At 42.5% G+C, this 22,542-nt stretch overlaps 1 protein-coding gene across 1 annotated transcript in view; it reads left to right on the top strand.

Annotated features, from left to right (window-relative positions):
- Positions 1-17,712, top strand: part of LOC103081351 (nuclear cap-binding protein subunit 2-like) — a 31,001-nt gene extending 13,289 nt beyond the window's left edge. Inside the window, 2 exon segments of the mRNA XM_082930876.1 lie at positions 15,201-15,336; positions 17,565-17,712. Of these exon segments, the coding sequence (XP_082787002.1) occupies positions 15,201-15,336; positions 17,565-17,712 (284 nt within the window).
- Positions 17,713-22,542: the final 4,830 nt, after the last annotated feature.

The following is a 22,542-nucleotide window of genomic DNA, read 5'->3' as shown; positions in this document are numbered from 1 at the left end:
CTCTTGCTTTCCCTAATGGCAACCCTGCATTGGCCTGATTTGTACATCTTCCAGGTAAAAATGCCCAGCCAAAAGAGGGCCTGGGGCATTCAAACTAATTCTGGTTCAGCCACCTGGATTCTCTTGTTGGATCAATATCGTTGTACATCATTAGGATAATAACCACTTTGTTGAATACACTGCTCACCAAGTCCTTCTACAGCAGCCCACATGGGCCAAAGTAAGGGATATAACAAGTATCTATGATTTTTATAAAAATCCTTTGTCCATCTTGCAACTGAGCCTTTCAGACAAAATGTCTGGGTGCAATGGGGGATGACTGGGGGAAAGGGGAAATGAAGTTATAGATACCGGCATGGGTCACGCTGGTTTTGTGCTGGTGGAGGGAGAACAGCACTTGGCTCTTAGGAGAGACCACCTCAGACTCCAAAGATATGGAGGAGGAGGGACATTAATGATCTCTGTCTTTTAGAGTCACTCTAGGGGCCTTCCTCACAAAGAAAAATGCCCCGATTATAAGCAGGAAAAAGTCCCACGTTAGAAATGGTTATAAGCCCCTTAAATTTGACTTACTGATGACTTTCTTATTCCCCCAACAGATGGCTCTAACCATATTTAATTGCCATTTCCCTTAACCTTATCAAAAAGTCTATAAGAAAAAGCAGAGGATGACCCCAGATCCTGCATCTCTCATGCAAATCACTAATTACTACCTCTGATATCTTCCCCACTTCCATTCTCAGTCATTTTGTGGGGTAGACAGATGTCACCTGGTTAATGGCTGGACAAACAGGACAGGCTGGACTGACTGCCTTCAGACAGTTCCTCCAAAAACAAGGATTAGACTCAATTACTGGAACTAAACTGGGAACCTTAAGGCCTGCCAGGTGACAAGGACTGTACATGGAGGTGCTGTCATCCTGTGCACTGGACTGATGGAAGTCACACTTGGAGGAACCTAACAACCATAAACAACATTTTCCTTCCAGGCACACCATATGAGCCTCCAGAACTATATTTCTTGTGCAGAAGCCAGGCATTAACTTGCCTCTCTCTCAAAATCCGGGTGACTTTGCCCCTGAGGGGTTGTCTCAAGAGACCTTTGGGTTTTTAAGGAAACATCACCAGTAGACCATGTAGCCCTCAGATGACTGTGAAGATCTGTCCAAAAAGAGGCTGCCCTTGCTTACTGGGAGGAGTCTCCCAGAGGGATGACTGACTCGTTTCTTATGTGCATCCTTTTAGGCATTATCCCTACAAGGGGTATCATTGAATTAGAAAAGGTTATGTAAAATTTGTCCCAGACTTTAGCTGACATGATCAATGACAGGCCGGGGTTGAGACTGTAGACCCCTATGGCCTGTGCTCTTTCCATGTAGGGTGGCGCTGCTGACCTTGCTGCCATGAGGGGTCCAAAGGTTGTGTGCTAGGAGACCTGACCTTATTAAGGCAGGTCTGGGATAAAAATCACAACAGGTAATATTTAGGAAGTCCAGGTGTGCATAGAAAGAGAGAGCTGGAGGTATAAATTCGTGAAGTTGGCCAACTAGTAATGAGTCAAGGAATCTTCCACCTTGTAGCAAAGCCAAGTACAATGAATATGTTGAAACCTTGCCCTTGACCTGGCTGTCCTCCTACAGAGTGTGCTCGTATGCTAAGGCTGAACAGCTCTCCCAAGTCTGTCTATAGGTATTGTAGGCATGTAGCTCATCAAGGTACTGGTCAGTGGCTGCATACTTGAGGAAAGAGACTAAAAGAATAATAATGCAATCCATAGTTTTAGTAGAAGGATTTGTTCTAGGTAAAATTATAGAGAGAATCACAGATGGGTAGTGGGTGATTCATCTGTCTGGGAAGTAAGGTCTAGTACACAGGCACTCCTCTAGTATATGGTTAAATACATTTTTCTCCAGCAACTGTACTGGGGGAATTATGGTAAAAGAGTGGATATGTATTTGGGAAGCTTTCAAAATGATCTCCAAAACATGACTAAAAATTAGAGATCGGGCTTCCCTGGTGGCGCAGCGGTTGAGAGTCCACCTGCCGATGCAGGGGACACAGGTTCGTGCTCCGGTCTGGGAGGATCCCACATGCCACGGAGCGGCTGGGCCTGTGAGCCATGGCCACTAAGCCTGCGCGTCTGGAGCCTGTGCTCCGCAACGGGAGAGGCCACAACGGTGAGAGGCCCGCGTACCGCAAAAAAAAAAAAAAAAAAAAAAAAAAAATTAGTGATCCTGGGCTTCCCTGGTGGCACAGTTGTTGAGAGTCCTCCTGCCAATGATGGGACGCGGGTTCGTGCCCCGGTCCGGGAAGATCCCACATGCCGCGGAGCGGCTGGGCCCGTGAGCCATGGCCGCTGAGCCTGCGTGTCCGGAGCCTGTGCTCCAAATAAAAAAAAAAAAATTAGAGATCCTGGTCTTAGATGATGGAGTTGGGGAAACCAGTGACTTGAAAGACCTTTGATAGGATCTAGCCGTGATATCTAGAAGTTACAGGGATATCAAGCAACAAATGTGGCCATTCTGACCAATTCGTCAACAAAGATCAGGTTGGCATTGTGGCCCTGGCCTGGGCAAAGTGAACAGAGAATGCTTGCTCTCCTCTTCTCTCTGGAAATCTGCTGGAGGTTCACCTCAGAGAGCTCACACCATCAAGGCAGTCATCACAGTAGAAGTTGGTAGTAGAAGAGAAGATCCAGACAGCAAGTACAACCTAAGATAATACTTCCTGGCAGCCTCCATCCTACAACTATGAGGGCTCTGAAGGAAAACCTGAATGTTATCATTTCCAAGTAGGGAGCTGGAAGTGAGAGCGAGTGAGCCTGCCATGGGCCATGTGAGGGGGCCCTATAGCTGAGGCTGCAAAGGGCTGGCCCCAGACCAGGACCAGGCTGGAGTATGAGCAGGGCCAGGGCTGCCCAGTTAGCTGGGGAAGGCTGACAGCCTCCCCTTGAGCGGTCTTGCTGCATTGTCAAGGCTGAAGTCTTAGACAAGTACAAGAGCAGGGGATGTCAGCAAAAGGAGCAGCCACAAACCAGATACACACACACACACACACACACACACACACACACACACACAGAGGCACCTGGAGTAACCCCTTAAGAGACAGCAAGAAGGGAGAGAGAGGGAGACCTGAACATGCCTGGGTCCTAAGACTAAGTTTAAACCAGGAATGACTAAGTACATTTAAATGACACGGAACCATCAGAGGAAAAGGGACCAGAGAGTAAAAGACAAAGTCTTGGCTGTTTCTTGAACACACCAGGCACATTCCTGCCCCAGAGCTTTGCCCAGATTGCTGTCTCTGCTCTTTCCCCAGGTATGTGCACAGGACTAATTTGCTGACCTCCCTCAGACTTTGCTTAACTATCACCCTGATGGGCCCACTCTGATCACCCTGTTTAAAACCAAGGTCCTCCCATCCCCTGATCTCCTTCAGCCCGCTCTACTTTTGCTCTAGTTTTTCCGTGGTACTTTTAACCTCCTAACATACTACGTCATCTACTTCATTATGGTGACTGTGGTTAATTGTCAATCTGCTCACTCCCCAAGAATAGGAAACTTTTCTGTTTTTTTTTCACTGATATATCCAAACACCTAGAAGAGGACCTGGCACATCACAGGTGCTTTAAAAATATCTAATGAACAAGTAAAGAACTTTAAAAACCTGGCTTGTCCAAGTCCATCCAGGCTGCTATAACAAAATACCACAGACTGAGTAGGTTATAAACAACAGAAATTCATTCCTCACAGTTCTGGAGGCTGGAAGTCCGAGATCACAGTGCCAGCATGTTTGGCTGAGGGCCTTTTCTGGTGGCAGACTTCTCATTGTGACCTTACGTGGCCAAAGGGACAAGGGAGCTCTCTCAGACTTTTTTTAATATGGATATTAATCTCATTCATGAGGCTCTGTCTTCATGACCTCATCACCTCCCAAATGCCCCAACTCCTAATACCATCACTTTGGGGGTTGGCATTTCAACATATGAATTGTGGGTCAGGGGGACACAAACATTCAGACTATAGCATGGCCCATAGTCAGTGTTATATGAGTGTTAGTTCTCAAGGAGGAATATCTAGATGAAAAGAAAGAAGAAGAAAGAAATTTTGAACATAAAAATAAAATTCTCAGTTGTTAAATTAGCAAACCCAACCCTTCTTTAATTCACTTTAATTTAGGAGAAGCCAGTTGGTAAAGTTACATTTGCATGTAATTGGAAAGAGCTTTGTTTCTTACAACCATAAATAACAATTCTTTTAACAGAATGTCCAGGCAGCAGTTCCTCTGGATGACATATTTTAATTAGCAGATTTTGGCATATAAACAGGAACAAAGCCCTTCATAACATTCCTTTTCAGATACAGAGGAAAAGTTGATATCTTAAAAACATCATCTCTAGGGCTTCCCTGGTGGTGCAGTGGTTGAGAGTCCGCCTGCCGATGCAGGGGACACGGGTTCGTGCCACGGTCCGGGAAGATCCCACATGCTGCGGAGCGGCTGGGCCCGTGAGCCATGACTGCTGAGTCTGTGCGGCCGGAGCCTGTGCTCCGCAACGGGAGAGGCCACAATAGTGAGAGGCCCGCGTACTGCAAAAAAAAAACCAAAAAAACATCATCTCTATAGCTAACTAACTGTGTTAGTTTTCTAGGGCTGACATAACAAAACACCACAGATTGGGAGGCTTTCTCACAATTCTGGAAGCCAAAAGTCTGAGATTAAGGTGTTATCAAGGTCAGTTTCTTTTGAAACCTTTCTTCTTAGCTTGTAGATGTCTGTCTTCTCCCTGCGTCTTCACATGATCTTCCTTCATATGTGTCTGCGTTCAAATTTCCTCTTCTTATAAGGATACCAGTCATATTGGATTAGGGCCTGCCCTAATTTTAACTTAATTACCTCCTTAACGACTATCTCCAAGTACAGTCATATTCTGAGGTACTGAGGGTTAGGGATTCAACATATAAATTTGGGGGGGACATAGCTCATAACACTGGTAAAATTTAAAAAGAAAGATATTTGTATTGACAAGGGATAAAATTAAGCAAGATTTATGCTTAGCTAAGCCTAATAGGACAAAGAATATTAGGTACAACACAGGGCTCTTTTGAAATCTGTTCAAAGTAGTCAACTTCAAAGTACATATTTGAAACAAATATAAAATTTCTTCCATATTTTTTTGCCTTTTACTGTACATTGTACCTAGACAATGCTACTTTTTAGGAGCATTATTTGAGCAGCTTCTGAAATTTTGAAGAAGGGACTGTTATTTGAGGAAGAGAATGCTTTTTGTAAATGCCATACAGTTTTTTCTCTATTAAAAAAATAAAGAAAATGGATGATTTTGAAATATCACTGTTTCCTGAGTTTACACACTTTCATAAGAAATCAGGCATTTTAAAATTATCTTTTGATTCAAGAAGTGTGGTTGTCTTTTTTAAAGTCATTGTTAGTGAGTAACATAGCTTTAGCCCTCTAACCATTAGTGATCTGTAATCTCTAGAGTAATTATGTACACTTCCCTATAATGAAAGGAAATGACATAATAACCATATAATTGTAGTGAATCCCTATTTGATCGTCTTCCCTGTCCAGTCCTCTTTCTTGGAATTGTCCTTTTCCCCACTTCACATGGTTACACAGGGAGCAATTGCCAATGTTGCTTTATCATCTGAGAAGTAGACACCTGTGCAAACTGAACCAGTGATCTGGCATCTGGATCAAAAGTCTATTCAGGGGACTTCCCTGGTGGCACAGTGGTTAAAAATCCACCTGCCAATGCAGGGGACACAGGTTCAAGCCCTGGTCCAGGACGATCCCACATGCCGCGGAGCAACTGTGCCTGTGTGCCACACCTACTAAAGCCCACGTGCCTGGAGCCCGTGCTCTCAACAAGAGGAGCCACCACAGTAAGAAACCCGCACACTGCAACAAAGAGTAGCCCCCGCTCACCACAACTAGAGAAAGCCCGCGTGCAGCAACAAAGACCCAATGCAGCCAAAAATAAAATAAATTAATTAATAAATTTTAAAAAAAAAGAATGTGGAGAAATTGGAACCCTCATACGTTGCTGGTGGGATTGAAAAATGGTGCAGCCACCTAGGAAAACATGGATAAACCTTGAAAACATTGTACTAAGTGAAAGCACCAAGACACAAAAAGCCACATATTGTATGATTCTATTTATACGAAATGTCCAGAATAGGCAAATCCATAGAAACAGAAAATAGATTAGTGGTTGTAAGGAGCTGGGGGTAGAGGGGAAACGGGAAATGACTGCTAATGGGTATAGTGCTTCTTTTTGGGATGATTCTTATTTTTTTCAGTTAATTAATTAATTAATTTTTGGCTGCATTGGGTCTTCGCTGCTGCGTGAGGGCTTTCTCTAGTTGTGGCAAGCGGGGCTACTCTTCGTTGCGGTGCACGGGCTTCTCATTGCGGTGGCTTCTCTTGTTGTGGAGCATGGGCTCTAGGCATGCAAGCTTCAGTAGCTGTGGCACATGCAGTCAGTAGTTGTGGCTCACGGGCTTAGTTGCTCTGCAGCATGTGGGATCTTCCCAGACCAGAGCTCGAACCCGTGTCCCCTGCATTGGCAGGAGGATTCTTAACCACTGTGCCACCAGGGAAGTCTTGGGATGATTCTTATTTGGAATTGGTTAGTGGTGACTGAGACATAATGTTGTGGATATACAGTAAATTCTCATTTTTCATGGTAGTTTTGTTCTGTAAAATTGCCACAACTGAATTAGTGACTACGGAGGCATTGCTCCTAAGGCAAATATAGGATTAGGTTTCCAAAGCTTCTGGTCATAACATTTTCATCAGTCAATCATACATTACCTTGTTTTGTGTGTGTTTCTGTTTAAAGACACCTTACTTAATATAGATTTCTTTTCAGTAATTATATTTAGTATTTCTTTATACTAAAACACCAGCCAAGAAGAGTTTAACATTTTCCTCACCCAGGTAATATGACAGTAAATTTCTTTGGCTTTCAGCATCACAACTATGCTATCTACTATACTTATGCTTTTTTAAAGTTGGTTATCATCTCATGAATCCACAAATTTAGCCACTTTTCCATCTTCTCCATAGCCTCATCACACTATATAGGTGTTACATCAATACTTGGCAAATTGCCTATTCCTTTTTCTGGATGTACAGCATTGTTGATTCATTAACATTGAACTCATAGCTAACAGCACTATAACTTATGCCTGAAAAACAGTTATCTAACATGCATTTTCTCTGTCAGACCCCTCCCAGCCTTCCTGTGTTTAGGAACGCTAGACTGCACTTCAGCTCTACACTTGGGGGCCATTCAAACCAACAGCATCACTAACAAAAAGCACAAAAATGCTAAAAATGTGCCCTCGATAGACTACAAAAAGGGTACCTGTCTTTAGTATGAGAGTGTGTGTCCAGCAATTCAAATTTTTCACCATTCTGCACAGGTCCATGAATGAGAGACTATACGAAAAAAGACTGAGTTGTACACTTAAAAGTGAACTTGATAGTGCTGTTGAACCCAAGTTCATATGTCCGAAGCACAGTGAGACCAAACAAACCAAAACATCAGAGTTTGGAGCAGAGAAGTGTTTATTGCAGGGCCAAGCAAGGAGAGTGGTAGCTCAGGCTCAAAAAGCCCAAACTCCCTGATAGTTTTCAGGGAAGAGTTTTTATAGGCAAAGTTTGGGGGGACGTCTGTAGGATGTGTTATCTTCCTCTAATTGCTTGGTTAGTGGGGAGGTAACAGGGTGGTGTTCCAGGAATCTCAATCATCAAGCTTCTGGTTCCAACCAGTCTGGGGTCCAGTGCTTGTGCTCTGCCTGAGGTTACCATCCTCCACCAGGGTGGGGCCTTAGTTCCTATAGAAGAGTTCAGAGATATGTATCAGATTGTTACGTATATCCCTTGAGGAGGAATCAGGACCCTGCCCCATCACTGCACTATTTTTTCTTGACTGCCTTTCCTTTATTTCTGTAATCCCTCACTCCCCTAATTAGTAGCTGCTTGAATCTGCCCTTTGCCACAACCTTCAGGGAAGGTTATAAAGCCTTTTTCCTACAAACAAAAAACAGGGAACATGGAAAAATATTTGTACCCGGTAGGGTCCCACAGGGTCCTGCTCAGTTTCAATAGTATGTGAATTTTAAAAGTATATCTCATTAAAGCTGGGTTTTTTTAACTTAAAAAAAGAAAAATATCAAGTAGTTCAGTAGGCAATTCTGCATGTAACATATAAAACTCATGACTATCTGTACCTTTTCTTCTATGTATCCTGTGAAACAGAAAAATACCATTCTGTTCCATGAAAGAACTTTCTGGGCTCCTAACAGTGCTCCGGACCCTGATTGCTACCATCTAGAGGCCTGCTTGTCCAATTCTTTCTTTGACGGCACTGTAATCAATGCTCCCTTCTTGCTGAAGCTGGCTCAGGTAGATTCTATTTTTTGCAACCAAAATAATTCTAATTAATATAATAGATATTTTTAGAGAAATTTCTGGGATCTTTTGATAAAATGATGAACGAGTATAACTGGGTCAACTAGAACTTGAAGAGATACTGAGATGGCTGTTAACCATCAGACTGAATTCCTTGAGAGCAGGATATCATCTTGGTCTTTGGTCTACCCAGTTAGACCTACCATCCATTCCCTGTAAGGGAAATGTTGAGTGCTATCGGGTATTCCTGGCACTGCATATAGTGTATTAGAATCCCTAGAACAAGCTCTCTTTAAGAATGGTGACAACTCACTTTGTGGTCCTGTCTCTATCACCTCTGTGAGACCTCTGTAAAATGAGGAGATCAGAAAAACGATCAGTTCCTAAGGCCTCTTGTAGCGCTGATATTTTTTGTTATGTAAATTAAACATACTCTTAAAATAGTTCATATACTATAGATCATCTTACTAAACCCTCCTTCATGGCCATCACAGAAGATAAATGTCAACTCAGGCTAACTCAGCCCAGTGCATCCAAATCAACTTACAGTGTCCAAACAAACTCTATTCCAGCTCTCAGCTGAGTTAGCAAATCCCTATTAAGACTAGAATTGATAATTTAAGTGTTATTTTTTGTGGAGAGATCTTTGGGGTATTTTTATCTTAATAGGACAAAAAAGGGATTATAAGTCTCATTCTCCCTCCCACCTCCCCCCACAAACATTCAGTATCTCCACTGTCCAAGAGCCCAAATGAGATTTCCCAGGTGATCTGAGCCACTGGTACACAGCAGTCTGGGAGGTCTGGGTGGAGCAGTGGTTCTCAAAGTTTAACCTATAGCAGGATCCCCTGGAGAGCTTGTTAAAAAACAGATTGCTGGGTTCCACCCCAGAGTCTCTGATTCAGTAGGTCCCAGGATGGTCAAAAATTTTACATTTCTAGCTGGTGTCCAAGCAACATGTTGGTTCAGAAACAAACTTTGAGAACCACGGAAGAAGAAATTCTCAAGGAGTTGACTCTTGGAGTCAGGTAATATTGTCCCTGAGAGGTTGTCAAATTGGGGCATTGTTGTAAGAGACATTGCAGGCATATGCAGACATTGCATAATGGTTTTCACTGTGGTCTTCATCCTTCCTATTTTTAGCTTTCCTAGAGAGAGTTAGGGAGCTTCTCTTAAGAGCTTTCTAAAGCACTAGGTATATCTCCTTTCAAAGTCCCATGACATGACATACAATTGAAAGAAACCTGTTCCCTCCTGAAGCATCTGCCTCATTGCTATGTAATGTGAGAATAGTTCCTTAATGAAACTGGTACGTTCAAGCCTCACATGAATATTTTATGCCACATCCTTTATCAGGTAGTGACTCCCCTCCCCTTAGGTTGATCTTAGAGATGGAATGTTCTGATACTCCTTTATGAGTGCCTACTATGCACAAGGTACCAGATTAAGGGCTATGGGAGCTGCAGATGCCTAAATGTACTTGCCACAATGCATTTATATTGCACAGTGGAATTAAGGGTACAAAGCAGAAGATGGCCTGTGGCATTAGGAGGGCATATGGGCAAAATTCTATCAGTGTCTGGAAGTGGTCACATTTTGAGGAGGGAATTGTGGATAACTTCATCGCATGGCTTTTTTTTTTTCTTAAGGTTTTGAGCTTCTGGAAATTTGGCCCTCTGTCACCTGGTGTTTAGTGCTTTTTATGATACTATGAATGATTAATCTAACATTAGTAGTATAACATTGTCTCTCTAAGAAATAAAAAGAGAGATAGCTGCATAGGACCAAAGAAAACAAAGGGCTACTTACCGAATAAGAACTGGGAAGTGATAGTAACTTGTTACCCTTAGTAGTTCAGTGGAACTCCCTTTTCTAACTTTGTCTATTCCTCTTCCATCTCTCTCACACATACCTCCACCCACATTGCCAGTTATCAGCTTACCCATGGGCTAAGCTAGCTGGGCAATTTGCAATTTTAGAAAGGTCAGAGAAAAAGAGCATAAAAACAGGTTGCTCACCTTATAATTTGGAGCTGTTGGAACAAACATACTTGCAATTCCACTGTGACCTGTATTTATATTTAGTCTTAGAATAAATAGCATTATGCATACCAGTCTCGAGTATTTCAAGACAGATATTAAGTAAGAATGTGTGTGAAATCCAAACTGTGACAAAACTTTCCACTTAATATGTATTTAGTTCAGTTAGATACAAGCTTCTGATCATACTTAAATCTGAGAAGGAGAGAAAAGTATCTGAAACTTTTTAATTAAGATATAATTTATATATTTAAAGATTAAATATCTTTAATTAAGATATAATTATATGTTTAAGATAATTAAAATTGTATTAGTTTCAGGTGTTCAACATAATGATTCAAAATAGGTATATATTGCAAAATGATCACCTCTGTAAGTCTAGTCAATACACATTACCACACAGAGTTATAACATTTTGTGTGTGTGTGTTGAGAACGGTTAGAATTTACTGTCTTAGCAACTTTCAAATATACAACACAGGATTATTAACTGTAGTCACTGTGCTGTACATTGCATCCCCAGGACTTATTGATTTTATAACTGGAAGTTTGTACCTTTGACCCCTTTACCCATTTTGCCCCTCCCCCACCCCCCCTCCAGAAACCGCTAGTCTGTCCTCTGGACCTATGAGTTTGTTTGTTGTTTTTTCAGATCCTACGTATAAGTAAGATCATATGGAATTTGTCTTTCTTTTTCTGACTTATTCCACTAAAAGTATCTTAGATTTTTTTAGCAGCAGGTGGGGGGGAAATGGTACTTATACCAAATTATTTTATGATAAGGAAAATTTTAAATGTGCTCTTAATACACAATGCTATGTTTTTTAAAAATTTTATTTAACTACTCTGTATATTTCATTTCAAAAGTCAGAGTAGAGCAAAAGAGACTGTACTGTGATAAATAGTTCTGTTTTTTAAACCAAGTGAATGATCTTTCAGTTTCCTTTTAATTCCATATCCTGAGAGACTGCACCAGTGTACCCCAGTCTTTAAGTGATTTTTTTGAGGCATTTATGATCTTACCTCCTAACTGCTGCTTCTGATTAGGCATACTGGTCCATTCAGAGCTAAGCTTCCGTCTTATACAACACCGAAGAAAAAATATTTTTAAATTATTTATAGAGCTGTGTCAGTGGAATTGGGGCTATGGTAACCTTAGCTGAAGTATGGAAATCTATGTGACATAATAGAAGGCACAATACTAAGTTCTGTCACTAACGAGCTATGAGACTTTGGGCGGCTCACTTCAAATCTCTGGGTCTTGGTCTCTTCATCTATAAAATAGAGTGACTGGACTTCATATGTGGTTCTGAACTAGAATCATCTGGAGAGCTTCTTAAAAGCATCCATGCCCAGTCTCCCATGCCTAGCTCCTATACTCCAGATCACCCCATCCAAGTCCAGCAAGTATGTTCTGAAAAAGCTCTCAAGGTCATTCTGGATGGTCTTCTGGATCCTCCCTCCTCCCTTTTCTAAGATTCTCCAAGGCTATGAAATATATCTTTATTTTTTCTAATTTTATCTCAAAGTGGAGCCAAGTAAGAGAAACACTTAAAGCACTTCAATAAAAACTTGGATATTTATTTTTAAAAGATGCCTTCCTGTCTTATTTGGATTGAAACCTTAGAATTTCAAGCTCCCAGAGGTCATTATAAATGTAGGCTACCCCCAGAGCTTTAGAAATGCGACATAATTCTATATTGTTTTAAAACTGTCCAAACTTTATTGGCCTCAACACTTGGCTTATTTTCATACTGGAATGTCCTCTCTTTTTTTTTCTTAACTTTGTTAAGAAAAAGAAAAAGAGTATCCTTTCTAGCTTGGATTTAACCATAATCAAAACAACATTTGTTAAATACCCTTTTGTGTCTGATACAATGCTAGAGGATACATAAAGCAAGTGAAAAAGAAATCATTGCTGCTCTCTGAAAACACATTCCAAAACCAGTAGCATAAATAGCAAACCTTGAAGGTTTATGATTTCATCATTCAGGTATAGAATTTTGTCTTGACCCATCATGGATTCCTTATTTTCCAAAACACTTGAATGTTTATAATCTTTTTTCCACACAGATCAATAAATAAACTAAAATGTATTAGTTTATTTGATAAATAAACTAAAAAACAGGTCCTAGTTTTGTCTTGCAGCCTCTTCAGTTGTGGCATGTGAACTCTTAGTTGCAGCAAGCATGTGGGATCTAGTTCCCTGACAGGGATTGAACCCCAGCCCCTGCACTGGTAGCACAGAGTCTTAACCACTGTGCCACCAGGGAAGCCCCTGGATCCCTTGTCTTCTGTGAGCAACTTGAGTTCAGGAAATGTGGATCATCATTGTAGCCTCAATGCCTAGTGCACTGCCAGGCACAAAGTAGGTGCTCGATTAATGTTTGAATACATGATGTGTTGCCTCCTTCCTCCAGCCAATTCTCCAAGGCAAAAGTAGAGGAAGAAATTGAAGCAGCAGGTGGCCTTGACTGCTCTGAATCTTCACACAGGGCACCGGGAGAGTGAACAGCCAACTTTCCTCAGCCTGAGTTCCTAATTCCTGGGGTTTCCTTCCAAGTGATGATGCTTTGAAAAAAACAGGTGAGATACTATGGATATGAAACCACATGATTGATTATTCTCACTGACTTTGACTTCAAGGATTGTTTTCATTGCCTCCTGATCTCTGGGGCTGCTCAACCTTGCTTGCTTTTGTAGCAACTGCAGCAGTGACAGCTTTGGAATAGTTTACAGCTGCTAACTGTTGTTCATGCTTACTCAGTTTTGTACACCTGGCATCTCACAGAGCGCCTGTATTTAGGATCAGTAGGGTTTAATAGATGTTTGTTAAATTCAGTTGCAGAGGCTGCTGTGTCTGAAAAATACAGATGCTTGGTTCCCAATTAAATCAGGTTCTGGTTTAATTGGGCTTGAGTGCCGCCTTGCATCAGAATGTTTAAAAGGTTTTCAGGTGATCAGAAGACCAAGGCTAAGAACTATTGAACAGACTTCTCACACGCTGCCCCTTATTAAGAGGAAGATGAGTTGTTCATCAAAAGCCACAGGGTGGGGACTTCCCTGGCGGTCCAGTGGTTAAGACCCTGAACTTCCACTGCAGGGGACATGGGTTCAATCCCTGGTAGGGAACTAAGGTCCTGCATGCTGCGTGGCGTAGCCAAAAAAAAAAAAAAGGGGTTGAAGAGAAATTAGCACCTAATAGGAATTTTCTCTTCGATGGAGTCAGAATTCAAAGCTTAGAAATAGGGGTTGGTACAAAGAGAAATGTTCACCATTGTCACACCCTTTAAGTACACCTCTCAAGGGCATCATGTTTATCCTAAGATCCCAAATCCTTAGCATGGCTTGCAAATCTCCTACCAGGACCCCAACCTGGCTTTCCCACCTCATCTGGTGCTCCCTCCTTCATCACCTTCCCTGTAGCAGCCTTTCAGCTCTTGACTACCACACCTCTTCTCACTTCAGACCCTCCCAGCTCTTGTACCCTCTTCCTGGAATAGTGCCCTCCCCTTATCCTGACTCCCAGCCCACCCAACCACTCACCCCTTTGCCTCACTGACTCCTATGCAGTGTCAAGGCTCACAATTGAACACACTTTGTCAGGGAAGAATGTTTTCCTTGACCATCAGACTAGAGGTTATGTGTTCTCAGCACCGGGCATGACACTCCTCACAGCTGTCATCAATTATTTATTTGGTTAATTGTTCAATATCTGTCTTCTCTCTGCAGAGCTGGGATGGAATCTATCTGGCTCACCCTTCAATAGGGCTCTGTGATCAAACCATTCTGTAATTTTTGGCATATTATTTAACCTCTCCAAGCTTCAAGTTTCTAATTAGTAAAGTGACAGTGTCAATAGTACCCATCTCATAGAATTGCATAGGAATTAAATGAGGTCATTAGTGCAGAGGCTTGTGATCTGGTGCCAGTCACATAGTAAGTGCTAAGAAAAATGCTAAGGATGATTATTTTGTAGAAGTCTTTAGCTTAGATGTGGTTCCAGATGACCTCTTAAGGTTCCTTCCAAATTCCCTCTTACAATTTTATGATATCACGCAGTGTTGGAGTTTAGGGACTAAATAAATAAGAGCTCCTTTCTTCCTTTCCAAAATCTGCAACCAAATAAGAAGTAAAACCCGAGACAGAAACATAAATGTCTGTTAACTTTATAACAGATAAAGCTGATTGGATAAAGTGAGTTTAGATATGAAGCCAAAGGGGTTTATAAGACCCTCCCCAAAGTGAATTTACCCCAACTCTGAAACAGCAGACCTCGTCTCAGGTGCAGAGATGCCTCAGTGAGTGAACCGCAGAGAAGAGCAGAAGAGGTGGGCATCCCAGAGCCAGAATGGCTCTGAAAGATAAACCCAAAAGGCACAGAGCCAAGCCAAGCCCCCAGTGGGGCAAGTTATCCCATCTCTCTGGGGGAGGAGTTGGTGGTAGGGAGCAAAAGATAAAAGGAGTCCTGACATGACTATTCCTCCTGGCAAGGAAATGGATCATCCATCCCTGTGTGGAAATATGAGGAGTGGGAAATAAGCACTGTCTCCCTCACAATAGAGTTTCAATGTCAGAATGGTGTTTTTCACAAAATAATTTGCACACTTTACTTGGAAAAAAGTCAATTCCAAGTGCACTACAGGTGGTATGTAAAAAGAAGTTTGGTGAATGACTGCTTTTGTCTTTTAAACAAGTTGGTGTCTCTTTGTGTCTACAGGTATAGCAATATTTGAAGATAGCATCAAAAGTCTAAAGTTGAGGCCCCTCATGGAGCTCAGGCCAAAGCCTACACTGGCCCCCTACTCTCACCACCCACTTCTTGCCCCTTCCTTGAGAGATAACCTGATTTTCAGGTGAGAGCAGATCTGTGACTAGGTTTTCATCTGTTAATATCAAAATTAGAAAAATAAGTTATGTAACCATTTTTTTTTTAGTAAAATTAAATCTTTGTGAGGACTTACCAAGACTTATCACATAGTTTTTAAAACCATGGACTCTGCAGAAATGAATCCAAAGTCTCCCCTTACTATGTTACTTTAGACACATTACCTCTTTGTACCTCAATGTCCTCATCTGTAAAATAGGAATAATAATAGTATCCATTTCACAAGGTTGTATGAATAAAATAGTACATTCAAATGGCTTAGAACAGTACCTTGCACGTAATAAGTGTTTAATAATTGTTATTCACTGTTATTCACTTTGAAAGACCATTCCTTATTCTGAAATGATATCCACCCTTTTGGTATTCAGATGTCTTTCTTCATGAAATGATAACAATAGTTTATAGTCAATCTCATTTTTAATTTCCTCACTTCACAAATCTGCAAAAAAGTTAGTATCCTTATATTAGTCCCTCCAATTCTTGTTTTTAAATTTAACTGATTCATGAAAAAAAAAAAATCTAGAAATCACTAAACTATAGTACCCTATCTCCCACTTTCCATTTTGAAGACCTTTAAGGTAAAAGGATATAGAACTATATTTTTTAATTAAATAACTTAGAATATTACTAACTCTCCTGCCCCTTTATCTACATAATTTATCTTTGTTGCAAATTAACAAAGACCCATTTGGGTATTTACACCAGGGTCTGGAGGGCTCTGTGAAATTATCTGTCTGTTAAGCAGGCTTGACTCATGGGCAATTATTTTGCCTATCTGTCTTGCCTTGGCATCGTGCAGTGGTGAATTTATGATAAATACTAATCAGTGGTGATGATATCTGTGGTGACAGTGATTCTGATATTTTCTGTCACTCGACTTGAGGCAATGGAGGCACTGAATGAACAAACTATTCATACATGACTGACTGAAAGACAGTGGACAACATCGAGTGAACACAAACCTCATTTCTGTCTCCAGGCCTGACTTTATGAAATCGCTGTCACCTTGATGGTCACTAGTAGGAGGTAAACTCATACTGAAATAAGCTGGTAATTAAATAAGGAGAGGAGAACCCATGTAGTATGGAAGTGAGAATTCGTGTCAGCAATAATACCCAGAAGTTCTACACATTCTCTTGAGATAAATTTGAAAAGTCCAGGACACTTTCCCAGGACCCCCTATTTGCTTACACTGCAGCATTGCAGATTAGAATTGTGATTAACAGACTTCCCTCGTGGTGCAGTAGTTAAGAATCCGCCTGCCAATGCAGGGAAACCTGGTTCCAGCCCTAGTCCGGGAAGATCCCACATGCCGCAGAGCAACTAAGCCCCTGTGCCGCAACTACTGAGCCTGCACTCTAGAGCACGCGAGCCACAACTACTGAGCCCGCGTGCCGCAACTACTGAAGCGCACATGCCTAGAGCCTGTGCTCTGCAACAAGAGAAGCCACCGCAATGCGAAGCCTGCACACCACAACGAAGAGTAGACCCCGCTCACCGCAACTAGAGAAAGCCCACACACAGCAACGAAGACCCAACGCAGGCAGAAATAAATAAATAAATAAAATTTAAAAACAAAACAAAACTTTGATTAACTCTGGCCATAACCACACTTAAAGGGTAATATTTATCATACAAACATATCAGCCTTTCCTTAAAACTAATGTGTGGAAGTATGCACTACTGTGAAACCATCTGGGCTCCTCCAGCTAGCTCTGAACGCCTGGCCCGTCTCCATAAGTAAGCAAAGGAGTGATGCCAAGGCAACAGGCACGTTCATTCAGTGTCTCCCTTGTTTGAACTCTTGATCTGCCTTCCCTGACAGCCTCCTTGGAGAGGAGCAGAGAGATAAGGGAGATGCCTGGCTTCTGGGAATGTGACAAGTGACAGTTTCTATCAGCATTTATCTCTACTTGGCAAAAATAAGGGAAGTCTAAAAACAGGCTTCTGTGGAACACGCTGGCAATCACAAACCACTCTGAGCTGTGCCTTCGAATCTAGGAATGTATGCATTTCGTCTGTCATAACCAGATAACAAGCTTTATGAGCTACTGCAGTTTGACCTTCCTTCACTGAGAGCTGTCATTTATCGACCAACAAGCTGTCATTTATCGACCAACAGATTTATATGCATTATCATTAATCACTACAATAACCTCTCAGATGAGTATTACTATCCCTGTTTTCTGGCTGAAGAAAACCAAAGCTGAAGAAAGATTTGCTCATCTCACACAAGAGCACACAGCTGGTAAACTGGAGGGCTCAAAACTTCAGCTCAGGCCTGTCTGGCTCCCAAGCTCAGCCTCTGTCCGCTGTGCTAATGGACCTCTTGCTGTCTGAGTAAGCCTGGGTAAGGTAAGACTGCTCTCGGCAAGACAGGACGGTGTTTGTGAAACTTTCTAATTAACCTTTGTCCTGAAATGTTTCTCAGAAAGGACCACACCGTCAGGGATTCTTGTTTGTTTGTTTGTTTGTTTTGGTTTTTTGGCCGTGTCGCATGGCATGTGGGATCTTATTTCCCTGACCAGGGATCGAACCCATGTCCCCTGAAGTGGAAGCATGGAGTCCTAACCACTGGACCGCCAGGGAAGTCCCGCCATCAGGGTTTTTTTTTTTTTTTTTTTTTTTCAATTTATTTATTTTGGACTATGTTGGGTCTTCGTGGCTGCACGTGGGCTTTCTCTAATTGGGCGAGCGGGGGGCTACTCTTCGTTGTGGTGCATGGACTTCTCATTGTGGTGGCTTCTCTTGCTGTGGAGCATGGGCTCTAGGCACACAGGCTTCAGTAGTTGTGGCACGTGGGCTCAGTAGTTGTGGCTCACGGGCTCTAGAGCACAATCTCAGTAGTTGTGGCGCAGGGGCTTAGTTGCTCTGCAGCATGTGGGATCTTCCCGGACCAGGGTTCGAACCTGTGTCCCTTGCATTGGCAGGGGGATTCCTAACCACTGTGCCACCAGGGAAGCCCCATCAAGGTTTTTTAAGTATTTGGCTTGCTTGTTAGCTCCTGTCATTTTGCAAAATCTACAGCTAGGAATAGTGTGTGTATTTAATTCAGTGTATCCATTTCCTCCTTGGTCTGAAGTTGATTCATCTTAATTCTCACCTCACCTCAGAAGAGTCTCCCAAGCAAGGTTTGTCAGCCTTCAATCAATAATCCCTTTTGCTAATAATTCTTAAGAAGCACTTGACGCTAGGGACTTCCCTAGTGGCACAGTTGTTAAGAATCTGCCTGCCAACGTAGGGGACATGGGTTTGAGCCCTGGTCGGGGAAGATCCCACATGCCGCGGAGCAACTAAGCCCATGGGCCACAACAACTGAGCCCACATGCCACAACTACTGAAGCCCGTGCGCCTAGAGCCCGTGCTCCACAACAAAAAGAAGCCACCGCAATAAAAAGCACTCGCACCGCAAGAGTAGCCCCCGCCCGCCACGACTAGAGAAAGCCCGTGCACAGCAACAAAGACCCAATGCAGCTAAAAATAAATAAATAAATTTATTTAAAAAAAAAGAAGAAGCTGATTCTAAAGGTGTATTCTGCTGGCTTGTCACCCAGAAAAATGGAAGCAAAAAACATTATTTGTTTTATTTTAGTTAACTATCAGTGATGATAGGACTACAAATAAATTATTGAAAAGAAGTTTTGTAGGATTACAATTAGTATCCCAAGTATAGTATCTTTGTCAATAACTGAAGACAAGTAGGGGAAATTCAGTTATAGCTTAAATGTATTTATTTGGGTTCTACTCCCAATCCTGCCCTCCGTCACACTAATAAATTTAATCAAGGTCCTCATGTCTGGACAACAATATACCAAAGGGTGGCCCTAGGCCTTGGCACATGCATCCAGATCTGGCCAAGAGTGAAGAACTGCCGTCAGGAAAGCAGGAGATTGGTGCCAGAGTCCAGAATCATAAGCAGCCAATCAGCTGAGGGTTGACTAAACAGATACAGATGCATTGAGACAAGCTAAGTTTTGTAAGGAGACACTGAACCAGGTGTGGGCAGGTCAGGCCAGACTGTGGGAGCCTGACAATATTCTAGGTGATTCCTTGTGTACTGACCCTGGCCCACTTTGCTGGACCGAAGTTGAAATGAAAGGATCCAGCTACACTGGAAGATCTTAGAAGTAAGACTCTGTTATGGACTGATTGTTTGTGTCCCCCTAAAATTCATATGTTGAGATCCCAACCCACAATGTGACATATTAGGAGATGAGGCCTTTTGGAGGTGATTAGATCATGAAGGTGGAGTCCTCATGAATGGGATTAGTGCCTTTATAAAAGAGGCCCAAGAGAGCTCTCTCACCCCTTCTACTATGTGAGGACACAGCAAGAAGACGGATGTTTACGAACCAGGAAGCAGACCCTCACCAGACACTGAACCTTCCAGGGCCTTGATCTTGGACTTCTTGGACTCCAGAACTGTTAGAAATAAATTTTCATCATTTAAAAGCTACCCGGTCTATGGTTATTTTGTAATGGCAGCCCCAAAGACTATGACAGACATTTTTTTTACAACTTTTGCAGAGAATATAGGTAATAAGATACATCTGAAAGCCATTAAGAACTTTGCTTGGTACTTATGGAATATGCCAAATACCAGCTCTTGAAAATAAATTCTGACTGTATTACAAAACACAGGAAACAGAACATTTGCATGGTAGGGACTTTCCAAGAACACTAAAGAGAGTCTACTTCCCTCATCTTTTCGTCATGATCACTAACCAGTCTGGCTCTGTATGTTTAAGCCCACAGCAAACGCCAAGCACCACATAAAGCAAACGTCTTTTCTCATTCTGAGTTTTAGACCTCACCTGGGAAGCCGTCAGCCCCCACCGGTACTTCTCAACCCTTCCTGATGTTCCAGTGTACCAGCCAGGTTCCATGCCTGCCTGTCTCTGATTGGCTCCTTCTGACAGCAGCCTTGCAATTCTGCCCGGTACAGCCTCCTTTATCTGAGTTTTCCTCACTTACCTGATTTGCCTCGCCTTTCAGAGAGGGAGAAGAGAGTACCCATTCCTTTCCCCTGAATCATGGAATGGTCACCCCTGTAGTGAAAAAGAGGTAAAAATCTCTCCCCTACGATTATCTTAAATTCCACTTATGGTGATACATTCCTTTGTGTTAAACATTGACCTATCTCTACTACCCTTTTAAAAATTTTAAATACTCCTATGGACAGAGACTTTCAGCATGAATGAAATATCTCATGTTTCCCCTGGAACAGAAGAAATCAGATAGCAGAAGCAACTCAGAAGAGGAAGCACTGAAAGACAGAAAAAGAGAAGAAAAGGAAAACAGAAGCGCCAGGCAGCATCAACCCTTTGTAAAATCACTGTTACTATGGACAGCATTGGACTTTTGAATACAATATCCTACCTTAGCTGCATCTTTAGAATGAAAAAGTCAAAATAGTTTATAGGTTTATTATTGTTGTGCCCCAAATCAAGGATTAAATATAGACTCATTAATATTGATGTAGTGGGATAATATTTTGCCATATTAACCCAGAGCTCTCCCCCCTTACTCTCACCCCTCTACCCCTCCCCCACCCCTCCACTCAGTAGTGCCTGGTATTCCTAGGCCCTTCCCTGGGCCCCGCAGTAGGTCCTGCTACATTCACTGTCTCCAGAGGGACCTAGGAAGCCTGCTAGGTCCTTCACCTTTGCCCACTTGGCCTAGTGTGGGAGAGTAGAAATGGCTGCACAAGGTCTCCCCTTGCCCAGAGTGCCCGAGACTGCTGCGCAGAGTTTTCCATGTACCACTATGGCCTTCAAGTTGAACAATGCCCAACATACAACTGAGAGAGGACCAGCAGGCCTGAAGATGCCTTGAGATTGGGACAAGGGAGACACAAGAGTGACCCACTGACCAACCATCAAAGATCAGAGAGGAAAGCTGACAATCTTGGCAGATGTCAGGATGGCTAAATGATGACAACATAAAACACATGTCCCCACTCCCCACCTCCAGTCTGGTGCCTGGCAGAGGTGAGCACCCCAGAACCCAGACCCTGAGATGAATTTTGACCACCTGGCAGAATAGAGAAAAAAGTGGGAACGTCCCTTGCATAACTGCATATGTAGCCCAAAATGGGTACACTCTACGTTGGTTAATAGAAGTTGCAATTTAAACAGAGAGAAAAGTGTTTTTTAAAAACAAGGAGGGGCTTCCCTGGTGGCGCAGTGGTTGAGAGTCCGCCTGCCGATGCAGGGGACACGGGTTCGTGCCCTGGTCTGGGAGGATCCCACATGCCGCGGAGCAGCTGGGCCCGTGAGCCATGGCCGCTGAGCCTGCGCGTCTGGAGCCTGTGCTCCACGACGGGAGAGGCCACAAGAGTAAGAGGCCCGCGTACCGCAAAAAAGCAAACAAACAAACAAAAAAAAAAACAAGGAGATAGGGCACAAGGTTAACATGGACAGAAGCAAATCGAGAGCCTCTACCTCATGTCGTGGGAGTCACATGGCACTTGTACTTGGATGACAAGTATAAGGATCCTCTCCCAGGACCCTAGTGCCAGGAACTCCTCTAGGGGCAGAGCCACCCACACTCACACTCCAGAGGCTTTGCCCAATGTGAACTGATGCATGAAGTTGGCCAGGATTATATTTCATTTAGCAAGAGTTACAATATGACATTTCTTTCAGACCCTGAATTCTGAAAATTCCTTTGCAAGAGCACTGAAACCTGAATACTGTAAAGGAAAGAAAAGGGTCAGAGTTGGGAGAGGAATATAAAACACTATAAAACACAAGAATAAGGTAAGAAAAGAATGAAAAAATGAGAGAAGAGAGAGAATACATAAGATCATGTAAGCAGTTACTAAGCCACATCTAATGTCCCCACAACCCACGGGACATTCCCACTATTTCAATAGCTTTAGTTCCCTCTGGGTGAACATAGCATATCAGTATAATTGCTTACATCTTGGTAGGTGCTAATAATGGCATGCCTGGTGCCCCCATTTGGCAAAAGAGCCAAAAATCTTATGTAGTCATAGACACCAAATTTGGGGGTAGGAAAAATAATCATAGAGGATCATAGCTAGAAACAACCTTAGCTCTATTTCCTCCTATTGCATATGAGAAAAGTCAGACCCTGTGAGACTAAAAGGGTTGCCAGAGGTCACATGTCTAGCTGGTGGCAGACCTAAGTCTAGAATCCTGGTTTCCTA

The sequence above is a fragment of the Lipotes vexillifer genome, unplaced genomic scaffold, assembly GCF_000442215.2.
Source record: "Lipotes vexillifer unplaced genomic scaffold, Lipotes_vexillifer_v1.1 scaffold43, whole genome shotgun sequence".
Classification (NCBI taxonomy): domain Eukaryota; kingdom Metazoa; phylum Chordata; class Mammalia; order Artiodactyla; family Lipotidae; genus Lipotes; species Lipotes vexillifer.
Note: the sequence above shows the minus strand (reverse complement) of the source record. Positions and strands in the feature narration are given on the sequence as shown.